Source organism: Ascaphus truei, chromosome 20 (assembly GCF_040206685.1).
Source record: "Ascaphus truei isolate aAscTru1 chromosome 20, aAscTru1.hap1, whole genome shotgun sequence".
NCBI lineage: Eukaryota > Metazoa > Chordata > Amphibia > Anura > Ascaphidae > Ascaphus > Ascaphus truei.
In genome coordinates this window covers 26,338,263-26,350,314 of record NC_134502.1, presented here as the reverse complement: position 1 = coordinate 26,350,314, position 12,052 = coordinate 26,338,263, and the positions used below count along the sequence as shown (strand labels likewise).

Here is a 12,052-nt window from a genome sequence, read left to right as displayed (position 1 = left end):
CTTTGCCCCTAGGAGGGACTGACCCCTTAACCACGTCACTGCCGTTAGTACACTTTGCCCCTAGGAGAGACTGACCCCTTAACCATGTCACTGCCATTAGTACACTTTGTCCCTAGGAGGGACTGACCCCTTAACCACGTCACTGCCATTAGTACACTTTGCCCCTAGGAGGGACTGACCCATTAATCATGTCACTGCCATTAGTACACTTTGCCCCTAGGAGAGACTGACCCCTTAACCATGTAACTGCCATTAGTACACTTTGCCCCTAGGAGGGACTGACCCCTTAACCATGTCACTGCCATTAGTACACTTTGCCCCTAGGAGGGACTGACCCCTTAACCATGTCACTGCCATTAGTACACTTTGCCCCTAGGAGGGACTGACCCCTTAACCATGTCCCTGCCATTAGTACACTTTGCCCCTAGGAGGGACTGACCCCTGAGAGACTTCACAACCAGCAGAATTCGGTTTGTTTCCCCTCTGTGTTTTTTAACGTGCTTCTAACCGGTTATTATGTCTTCACACAGTTTTTGCTGATATTGCTGGCTCTGTTTATTGCTGAAGTAGCATGTGCTGTTCTAGCTCTAGTCTACTCTGAAGTGGTAAGCAATAAAAAGTATATTGGTTTCTTATATTGTATGGCGCTGACAGCGTCTGCTGGGCTGTACACAGCACTTTGTAGGCACAGTCCCTGTATAAAGGAAGAAAAGCCGGCGAAAAATACCTTCGCAACATGCCACAGGCCGTATGAAAAAGAACATATTCAAAATGAGTAGCTGGTACTAAAGTAACATCTCAAACACTTCCATCATAACAAAAATCGAAGAAAAAATACATGTATATGTGAATAAAACCTTTAAGAAAGAGATATACAAAATATATATAATATAGTGTATGAAATAAATGAAAAAGCAACTGCTTAATCACTTCCAGAAATATACAAACAGACATCCATACACACACACATCCATGCACACACACATCCATACACACACACGGTATACATCAGGGGTGCTCAAAGTTTTCTTTTTGTCCCCCTGCCTGCTCTTGACCCCTGCTCACCCCCCCCCCCCCGCTTGCCTCCGGCGTCAAATGACGCAGCGGGGTCTTGTGACGTCACGTGAACCCGCGGCGTCATATGACGCCGGGTTACCACGACGACGCATCGCTGGAAGGCAAGGTAAGTGAAGTTACAGAGACCTCACACGATCCCCGGCATTTAATTGAAATGCCTTCGGGGGAACCGCGGGTCCGTTGTTACCGCCACACCCCCCACGTTGCGCACCCCTGGTATACATCACCCGGCAAGAAGCCTGGAGAGAAGACACAACAAACTGGGTACGGGGATGAAAAACGTTTTGTATTATCGTCCAAAAGGGACACCAACGTTTTGGTCGGCTATGTGACTTTCATCAGGGTAGAGACATTGATATGGCATTCATGTAAAAGTTCCTTAAAATATCAACCATGATATCACCTGAAGATAAAAGAAAGATAAGGATCAGAAACAGAGTGCGGCAGGGAGACACCGCGCCACCAAAGCTTTTCATAGCGATACTTGAAGAATTTTGCAGGACATTACATTGGGAAGAAAAGGAAATCAAAATCAACGGGGAACTCTTCAGTCTCCTACGACAAGTCCGAAGACTGAAGAAATAAGAAGGTGGGTTTCCGTATGAATCTCAGCGAGACCAAAGTGATGTTCAATTAATGTGTCAAGTTTACGAAGGTCGAAATAAATGGAACAGAACTCGAACAAGTCGAAGACTACGTCTACCTTGGCCGGCGAGTAACAATGGATGGGCACCTTTCGAATTCAATCAACAGGAGAATGAAGACGGGATGGACGTGAGTTTTGAAGAAACAAGACAATCTTCAACGGCTTCTTAAGTGGAAAGGGTTTGACTCGTGTATCCTGCCCGCGATCACGTATGGATGTGACCGTGTATCCGGCCCGCGTGCTCACGTATGGATGTGACCCGTGTATCCTGCCCGCGCTCACGTATGGGTGTGACCTGTATCCTGCCCACACTCACGTATGGATGTGACCCATGTATCCTGCCCGTGCTCATGTATGGGTTTGACTCGTATATCCTGCCCGCGCTCACGTATGGGTTTGACTTGTGTATCCTGCCCGCACTCACGTATGGATGTGAAACTTCGAGCCTAAATGTGAAGATAATTCAGAAGCTTCAGACAACACAAAGAAGTATGGAGAGATGCATGCTGGGTATTACCTGAAGAGACAGGAAAAATAATGAATTGGTTCGAAACCAAGCAAAAGTCTGACATCACGCGGGTGAAGAAATGAAAATGGCGGTGGGTCAGACATATCGCAAGAAAAAATTACCATCGTTGGACAAAGATGAAACTCAATGAATCCAAGAGAGATGAAAATACCATGACAACGACCCAAAGTAAGATAGGAGGATGAGATGGGAACATGTGTGGGAGCGACGTGGAGAAGAGGCAGTAACCGCAGTACCTGGGAGATCACTGGGGAGGCTTCATCCAGCAGTGGGGAGACACGGGCAGGAGAGGATGGGATGAGGGAATGTGTGGGAGCGACGTGGAGAAGAGAGGCTGTAACCGCAGTACCTGGGAGATCACTGGGGAGGCTTCATGCAGTAGTGGGGAGACACGGGCTGGAGAGGATGGGATGAGGGTATGTGTGGGAGCGACGTGGAGAAGATAGGCTGTAAGCGCAGGACCTGGGAGATCACTGGGGAGGCTTCATCCAGCAGTGGGGAGACACGAGCAGGAGAGGATGGGATGAGGGAATGTGTGGGAGTGACGTGGAGAAGAGAGGCTGTAACCGCAGGACCTGGGAGATCACTGAGGAGGCTTCATCCAGCAGTGGGGAGACACGGGCTGGAGAGGATGGGATGAGGGAATGTGTGGGAGTGACGTGGAGAAGAGAGGCTGTAACCGCAGGACCTGGGAGATCACTGGGGAGGCTTCATCCAGCAGTGGGGAGACACGGGCTGGAGAGGATGGGATGAGGGAATGTGTGGGAGTGACGTGGAGAAGAGAGGCTGTAACTGCAGGACCTGGGAGATCACTGAGGAGGCTTCATCCAGCAGTGGGGAGACACGGGCTGGAGAAGAGGATTATGATGATTATATATTTTGTGAAAAAATAGATGAAATGATTTTTTTAAAATGTTTTAATTGTAATGTAATTTCAGTGTTGGGTCATTACGAGATGAAGTGACTTGCCCAAAGTGTCAACCCACTTCAAAGACCATGTTCTTGCCACTCCGCTACTCCCTCAGCCTTAAGTATGACACGTGTGTTCATGTTATACAAGCTGAAAGAGCCCAGCATTTCTCAGGGGAATTCTAAGAAACCCAAAAAGACAGGATTTATAAATGGATAATGTAATGTGGGATTCACTACATGGCCGACGCAGGGCAAACGGGCGTTAGCTGCCATGCAAAGCATCAGCGCTTAGTGAACCCTGGCCATAGAGTCTGCGAAGGAAGGAATCCACCCTAACTAACAGGATTGGGGACCGATAGGCCTTCCCGAGACGAACCGTGTTATTTTCATCTCCGGGGGCCCACCGGTTACCGGGAATACTTGCTGGAGAAGTTACTGGTGTTGCATCCTGATTTTTAGGAAATGCCCCTGATGAAGTTAGAGCTTTCTATTGGCCTGAAATATGGCAGCTACGAGTGTTCCCCCTAAGAGTGATTTAAACACGGTAACTTCACCAGTATCTCGAGAATCGGTGAGCCCCCAGAGTTGAAAATAGTGGCGTTTGGCTCAGGGGGTCTCCCGATTCCCATCCGGTTCAAATCCACCCTTTTATATAAGCAGAGCTTATTTGTTTGACACCATGCTGTGTTTCCCATGTTTAAGGCAGAGAGTATTCTGAAAGACAAAGCCCTAAAGTCCTTGAAAGAGCAGTACACCAACGACACGAAAGGAATAGTGTCTCAAGGATGGAACACCATCATGGATTATGTGAGCAGGCACATTCCCTTACCGAGTCCTGGTGTGTGGGGGAGAGAGGGGAGGTGGGGTGTAGTTATAAAGTGTCAGTCTGAGTGGAGGTGTACTGTAGTGGTTAATGTGTCAGTCTGAGTGGAGGTGTACTGTAGTGGTTAATGTGTCAGTCTGAGTGGAGGTGTACTGTAGTGGTTAATGTGTCAGTCTGAGTGGAGGTTTGGTGTGGTTAGAAGATGTCAGTCTGGGTGGAGGTGTGGTGTAGTTATAAGGTGTCAGTCTGGGTGGAGGTTTGGTGTAGTGGTGTCAGTCTAGCTGGAGGTGGGGTGTAGTTATAAGGTGTCAGTTTGGGTGAAGGTTTGGCGTAGTTATAAGGTGTTAGTCTGGGTGGAGGTTTGGTGTAGTTATAAGGTGACAGTCTGGGTGGAGGTTTGGTGTAGTTATAAGGTGTCAGTCTGGGTGGAGGTTTGGTGTAGTTATAAGGTGTCAGTCTGGATGGAGGTGTCGTGTATTTATAAGGTGTCAGTCTTGGTGGAGGTGTGGTGTAGTTATAAGGTGTTTGTCTGGGTGGATGTTTCGTATAGATATAAGGTGTCAGTCTGGGTGGAGTTTTCTTGTAGTTATAAGGTGTCAGTCTGGGTGGAGGTTTGGTGTAGTTATACAGTGTCAGTCTGTGTGGAGGGGTGGTGTAGTTATAAGGTGTTAGTCTGGGTGGAGGGGTGGTGTAGTTATAAGGTGTTAGTCTGGGTGAAGGTGTGGTATAGTTATATGGTGTCAGTCTGGGTGGAGGTGTGGTGTAGTTATAAGGTGTCAGTCTGGGTGGAGGTGTGGTGTAGTTATAAGGTGTCAGTCTGGGTGGAGGGGTGGTGTAGTTATAAGGTGTTAGTCTGGGTGAAGGTGTGGTATAGTTATATGGTGTCAGTCTGGGTGGAGGTGTGGTGTAGTTATAAGGTGTCAGTCTGGGTGGAGGTGTGGTGTAGTTATAAGGTGTCAGTCTGGGTGGAGGTGTGGTGTAGTTATAAGGTGTCAGTCTGGGTGGAGGTGTGGTATAGTTATAAGGTGCCTGTCTGGGTGGAGGTGTGGTGTATTTATAAGGTGTCAGTCTTGGTGGAGGTGTGGTGTAGTTATAAGGTGTTTGTCTGGGTGGATGTTTCGTATAGATATAAGGTGTCAGTCTGGGTGGAGTTTTCTTGTAGTTATAAGGTGTCAGTCTGGGTGGAGGTTTGGTGTAGTTATACAGTGTCAGTCTGTGTGGAGGGGTGGTGTAGTTATAAGGTGTTAGTCTGGGTGGAGGGGTGGTGTAGTTATAAGGTGTTAGTCTGGGTGAAGGTGTGGTATAGTTATATGGTGTCAGTCTGGGTGGAGGTGTGGTGTAGTTATAAGGTGTCAGTCTGGGTGGAGGTGTGGTGTAGTTATAAGGTGTCAGTCTGGGTGGAGGTGTGGTGTAGTTATAAGGTGTCAGTCTGGGTGGAGGTGTGGTATAGTTATAAGGTGCCTGTCTGGGTGGAGGTGTGGTGTAGTTATAAGGTGTCAGTCTGGGTGGAGGTGTGGTGTAGTTATAAGGTGTCAGTCTGGGTGGAGGTGTGGTATAGTGGTTGAGGTGGGTTTAAACGAATCTAGTACAAATAACTTCACGTCCCTCACTTATTTCTCTCGTTCACTGTCCTTTTTTTTTTTTTTGCTCTTAAGTTTTCTTGCTGCGGTTTCTCCAATTACACGGATTTTAACAACTCCGCTTTCCGTGATAAAACCGGTTTAAAGTACCCCCCAGCCTGCTGCAAGAAGCCGACCGAAAGCGAGTGCGACGGCATTACTCCGTCTGACACCATCATCCATACCAAGGCGAGTTTATGGGCTAAACCCTCAGTCCCACGTAGGGGCAAAGAGACCTAATGACAGAGACGTGTGTAATGGGTTAAAGGGTCAGTCCCATGTAGGGGCAAAGTGACCTAATGACGGGGACGTGTGTAATGGGTTAAAGGATCAGTCCCACGTACAGTAGGAGCAAAGTGACCAAATGACAGGGACGTGTGTAATGGGTTAAAGGGTCAGTCCCATGTAGGAGCAAAGTGACCTAATGACGGGGACGTGTGTAATGGGTTAAAGGATCAGTCCCACGTACAGTAGGAGCAAAGTGACCAAATGACAGGGACGTGTGTAATGGGTTAAAGGGTCAGTCCCATTTAGGAGCAAAGTGACCTAATGACAGGGACGTGTGTAATGGGTTAAAGGGTCAGTCCCACGTAGGGGCAGAGTGACCTAATGACAGGGACGTGTGTAATGGGTTAAAGGATCAGACCCACGTAGGAGCAAAGTGACCTAATGACAGGGACATGTGTAATGGGTTAAAGGGTCAGTCCCACGTAGGAGCAAAGTGACCTAATGACAGGGACGTGTGTAATGGGTTAAAGGGTCAGTCCCACGTAGGAGCAAAGTGACATAATGACAGGGACGTGTGTAATGGGTTAAAGGGTCAGTCCCACGTAGGGGCAGAGTGACCTAATGACAGGGACGTGTGTAATGGGTTAAAGGATCAGACCCACGTAGGAGCAAAGTGACCTAATGACAGGGACGTGTGTAATGGGTTAAAGGGTCAGTCCCACGTAGGAGCAAAGTGACCTAATGACAGGGGCGTGTGTAATGGGTTAAAGGGTCAGTCCCACGTAGGGGCAAAGTGACCTAATGACAGGGACGTGTTTAATGGGTTAAAGGGACAGTCCCACGTAGGAGCAAAGTGACCTAATGACAGGGACGTGTGTAATGGGTTAAAGGGTCAGTCCCACGTAGGGGCAAAGTGACCTAATGACAGGGACATGTGTAATTGGTTAAAGGGTCAGTCCCACGTAGGGGCAAAGTGACCTAAAGATAGGGACGTGTTTAATGGGTTAAAGGGTCAGTACCACGTAGGGGCAAAGTGACCTAATGACAGGGACGTGGGTAATGGGTTAAAGGGTCAGTCCCACGTTGGAGCAAAGTGACCTAATGACAGGGACGTGTTTAATGGGTTAAAGGGTCAGTCCCACGTAGGAGCAAAGTGACCTAATGACAGGGACTTGTTTAATGGGTTAAAGGGTCAGTCCCACGTAGGGGCAAAGTGACCTAATGACAGGGACGTGTGTAATGGGTTAAAGGGTCAGTCCCACGTAGGGGCAAAGTGACCTAATGACAGGGACGTGTTTAATGGGTTAAAGGGTCAGTCCCACGTAGCAGCAAAGTGACCTAATGACAGGGACTTGTTTAATGGGTTAAAGGGTCAGTCCCACGTAGCAGCAAAGTGACCTAATGACAGGGACGTGTGTAATGGGTTAAAGGGTCAGTCCCACGTAGGAGCAAAGTGACATAATGACAGGGACGTGTGTAATGGGTTAAAGGGTCAGTCCCACGTAGGGGCAGAGTGACCTAATGACAGGGACGTGTGTAATGGGTTAAAGGATCAGACCCACGTAGGAGCAAAGTGACCTAATGACAGGGACGTGTGTAATGGGTTAAAGGGTCAGTCCCACGTAGGAGCAAAGTGACCTAATGACAGGGACGTGTGTAATGGGTTAAATGGTCAGTCCCACGTAGGAGCAAAGTGACCTAATGACAGGGGAGTGTGTAATGGGTTAAAGGGTCAGTCCCACGTAGGAGCAAAGTGACCTAATGACAGGGGAGTGTGTAATGGGTTAAAGGGTCAGTCCCACGTAGGAGCAAATTGACCTAATGACAGGGATGTGTGTAATGGGTTAAAGGGTCAGTCCCACGTAGGGGCAAAGTGACCTAATGACAGGGACGTGTGTAATGGGTTAAAGGGTCAGTCCCACGTAGGAGCAAAGTGACCTAATGACAGGGACGTGTGTAATGGGTTAAATGGTCAGTCCCACGTAGGAGCAAAGTGACCTAATGACAGGGGAGTGTGTAATGGGTTAAAGGGTCAGTCCCACGTAGGAGCAAAGTGACCTAATGACAGGGACGTGTGTAATGGGTTAAAGGGTCAGTCCCACGTAGGAGCAAAGTGACCTAATGACAGGGGAGTGTGTAATGGGTTAAAGGGTCAGTCCCACGTAGGAGCAAATTGACCTAATGACAGGGATGTGTGTAATGGGTTAAAGGGTCAGTCCCACGTAGGGGCAAAGTGACCTAATGACAGGGACGTGTGTAATGGGTTAAAGGGTCAGTCCCACGTAGGGGCAGAGTGACCTAATGACAGGGACATGTGTAATTGGTTAAAGGGTCAGTCCCACGTAGGGGCAAAGTGACCTAAAGATAGGGACGTGTTTAATGGGTTAAAGGGTCAGTACCACGTAGGGGCAAAGTGACCTAATGACAGGGACGTGGGTAATGGGTTAAAGGGTCAGTCCCACGTTGGAGCAAAGTGACCTAATGACAGGGACGTGTTTAATGGGTTAAAGGGTCAGTCCCACGTAGGAGCAAAGTGACTTAATGACAGGGACTTGTTTAATGGGTTAAAGGGTCAGTCCCACGTAGGGGCAAAGTGACCTAATGACAGGGACGTGTGTAATGGGTTAAAGGGTCAGTCCCACGTAGGGGCAAAGTGACCTAATGACAGGGACGTGTTTAATGGGTTAAAGGGTCAGTCCCACGTAGCAGCAAAGTGACCTAATGACAGTGACGTGTGTAATAGGTTAAAGGGTCAGTCCTACGTAGGAGCAAAGTGACCTAATGACAGCGGCGTGTTTAATGGGTTAAAGGGTCAGTCCCACGTAGCAGCAAAGTGACCTAATGACAGGGACGTGTTTAATGGGTTAAAGGGTCAGTCCCATGTAGGGGCAAAGTGACCTAATGACAGGGACGTGTTTAATGGGTTAAAGGGTCAGCCCCACGTAGGGGCAAAGTGACCTAATGACAGGGACGTATTTAATGGGTTAAAGGGTCAGTCCCACGTAGGTGCAAAGTGACCTAATGACAGGGACGTGGTTAATGGGTTAAAGGGTCAGCCCCACGTAGGGGCAAAGTGACCTAATGACAGGGACGTGTTTAACGGGTTAAAGGGACAGTCCGAAGTAGGGGCAAAGTGACCTAATGACAGGGACGTGTTTAATGGGTTAAAGGGTCAGTCCCACGTAGGGGCAAAGTGACCTAATGACAGGGACGTATGTAATGGGTTAAAGGGTCAGTCCCACGTTGGGGCAAAGTGACCTAATGACAGGGACGTGTGTAATGGGTTAAAGGGTCAGTCCCACGTAGCAGCAAAGTGACCTAATGACAGGGACTTGTTTAATGGGTTAAAGGGTCAGTCCCACGTAGGAGCAAAGTGACCTGACAGTGACGTGTGTAATGGGTTAAAGGGTCAGTCCCACGTAGGAGCCAAGTGACCTAATAACAGCGGCGTATTTAATGGGTTAAAGGGTCAGTCCCACGTAGGGGCAAAGTGACCTCATGACGGGGACGTGTTTAATGGGTTAAACGGTCAGTCCCACGTAGGGGCAAAGTGACCTAATGACAGGGACGTATTTAATGGGTTAAAGGGTCAGTCCCACGTAGGTGCAAAGTGACCTAATGACAGGGACGGGGTTAATGGGTTAAAGGGTCAGTCCCCCGTAGGGGCAAAGTGACCTAATGACAGGGACATGTTTAATGGGTTAAAGGGACAGTCCCACGTAGGGGCAAAGTGACCTAATGACAGGGACGTGTGTAATGGGTTGAAGGGTCAGTCCCACGTAGGGGCAAATTGACCTAATGACAGGGACGTATTTAATGGGTTAAAGGGTCAGTCCCACGTAGGGGCGAAGTGACCTAATGACAGGGACGTGTGTAATGGGTTAAAGGGTCAGTCCCACATAGGGGCGAAGTGACCTAATGACAGGGACATGTTTAATGGGTTACAAACAGGTGTAGAAGTTGTTATGTTAGTGAGCGCTTTCCATTCATAGCAGCTAACATGTATGATAATGACCTCCTCACTCAGGGCTGTTTTCCAGTTATGCTTCAGGTGTTGCAAAAGAACAGCAAGATAATCGGCCTAGTGGCGGCCGGCGTGACAGGTATAGAGGTGAGACACAGGCACCTGTATAATGGAGCACATAATTCCAACATATTACAGTACTCAGGATCCCGCCCCAGAGGTGGCTGCACCGTGTATAACTGTAATAGAAAGGCGCTGTATAATACACAGATATTACTCAGGATCCCGCCCCAGAGGTGGCTGCACCGTATATAACTGTAATAGAAAGGCGCTGTATAATACACAGATATTACTCAGGATCCCGCCCCAGAGGTGGCTGCACCGTATATAACTGTAATAGAAAGGTGCTGTATAATACACAGATATTACTCAGGATCCTGCCCCAGAGGTGGCTGCACCGTGTATAACTGTAATAGAAAGGCGCTGTATAATACACAGATATTACTCAGGATCCCGTCCCAGAGGTGGCTGCACCGTGTATAACTGTAATAGAAAGGCGCTGTATAATACACAGATATTACTCAGGATCCCGCCCCAGAGGTGGCTGCACCGTGTATAACTGTAATAGAAAGGCGCTGTATAATACACAGATATTATTCAGGATCCCGTCCCAGAGGTGGCTGCACAGTGTATAACTGTAATAGAAAGGCGTTGTATAATACACAGATATTACTCAGGATCCCGCCCCAGAGGTGGCTGCACCGTGTTTAACTGTAATAGAAAGGCGCTGTATAATACACAGGTATTACTCAGGATCCCGCCCCAGAGGTGGCTGCACCGTGTGTAACTGTAATAGAAAGGCGCTGTATAATACACAGATATTACTCAGGATCCCGCCCCAGAGGTGGCTGCACCGTGTATAACTGTAATAGAAAGGCGCTGTATAATACACAGATATTACTCAGGATCCCGCCCCAGAGGTGGCTGCACCGTGTAACTGTAATAGAAAGGCGCTGTATAATACACAGATATTACTCAGGATCCCGCCCCAGAGGTGGCTGCTCCGTGTGTAACTGTAATAGAAAGGCGCTGTATAATACACAGATATTACTCAGGATCCCGCCCCAGAGGTGGCTGCTCCGTGTGTAACTGTAATAGAAAGGTGCTGTATAATACACAGGTATTACTCAGGATCCCGCCCCAGAGGTGGCTGCTCCGTGTGTAACTGTAATAGAAAGGTGCTGTATAATACACAGGTATTACTCAGGATCCCGCCCCAGAGGTGGCTGCTCCGTGTGTAACTGTAATAGAAAGGTGCTGTATAATACACAGATATTACTCAGGATCTCACCTTTTAATCAACAGTATTTATTTTTAATATTGTTTTGAAGTAAAATAATTTTCCTCCTTTTTTTTCTGATAAAATTCTTTATATTTGACACTTTATTAACTACATTTATTATTATTATTATTATTACTATTATAATAAAATATCTGTCACACGAGCCAGCAAACGACGTTTCCCGAGTATTTAAGGGTTAAACCCGTGCCTCTCTTCCCCTTGCAGATGGCGTCCCTCATCGTAGCGCTGGTGTTGTTCGTGAAGCTTGGGTAGGGAGGCGCCCCGCGGGCGTCCCGCTCTGCTCTCTCCCCGCCGCGCAGGCCTCGCCACAGGCGCCCGATTAATTCCGGCGCCGTCTCCTCGTCCGTCGTGTGAGCGGCGGGCAGGGCGGGTGAAGAGGTCGAGCTCCAGCGTTAATACCATGCAGAAGGGTCGAAAACTGTAATGTTAACGTGGAGGATTTTATTTGAGTATTGTTAAAGCATTAAGGTTTTATTTGAGTATTGTTAGAATATTAAGATTTTATTTGAGTATTGTTAAAGCATTAAGATTTTATTTGAGTATTGTTAAAGCATTAAGATTTTATTTGAGTATTGTTAAAGCATTAAGATTTTATTTGAGTATTGTTAAAGCATTAAGGTTTTATTTGAGTATTGTTAGAATATTAAGATTTTATTTGAGTATTGTTAAAGCATTAAGATTTTATTTGAGTATTGTTAAAGCATTAAGATTTTATTTGAGTATTGTTAAAGCATTAAGATTTTATTTGAGTATTGTTAAAGCATTAAGGTTTTATTTGAGTATTGTTAAGCTTTTACCCTCTTTGTTAGAATTCAGAAGCATGGGACAATATTACTGTTAGAATTGCCCAGCTTTAAATTAGTGTCATTAAAATTACAAATAGTTTTATTA

General features: G+C 47.3%; 1 protein-coding gene across 3 annotated transcripts in view; it reads left to right on the top strand.

The window, feature by feature from the left end:
- The window catches only part of TSPAN16 (tetraspanin 16), an 18,527-nt gene extending 6,475 nt beyond the window's left edge, over positions 1-12,052 (top strand). Inside the window, exons 4-9 of one of the 3 annotated variants that reach the window (XM_075577549.1) lie at positions 531-605; positions 3,867-3,971; positions 5,643-5,795; positions 9,862-9,945; positions 11,366-11,629; positions 11,930-12,052. In XM_075577549.1, the coding sequence (XP_075433664.1) occupies positions 531-605; positions 3,867-3,971; positions 5,643-5,795; positions 9,862-9,945; positions 11,366-11,413 (465 nt within the window). In that variant the 3' untranslated portion in view covers positions 11,414-11,629; positions 11,930-12,052. Of the gene's footprint in view, positions 1-530; positions 606-3,866; positions 3,972-5,642; positions 5,796-9,861; positions 9,946-11,365; positions 11,849-11,929 lie in introns of those variants that run through there. The other 2 variants (XM_075577550.1, XM_075577551.1) reach the window with 2 other exon arrangements.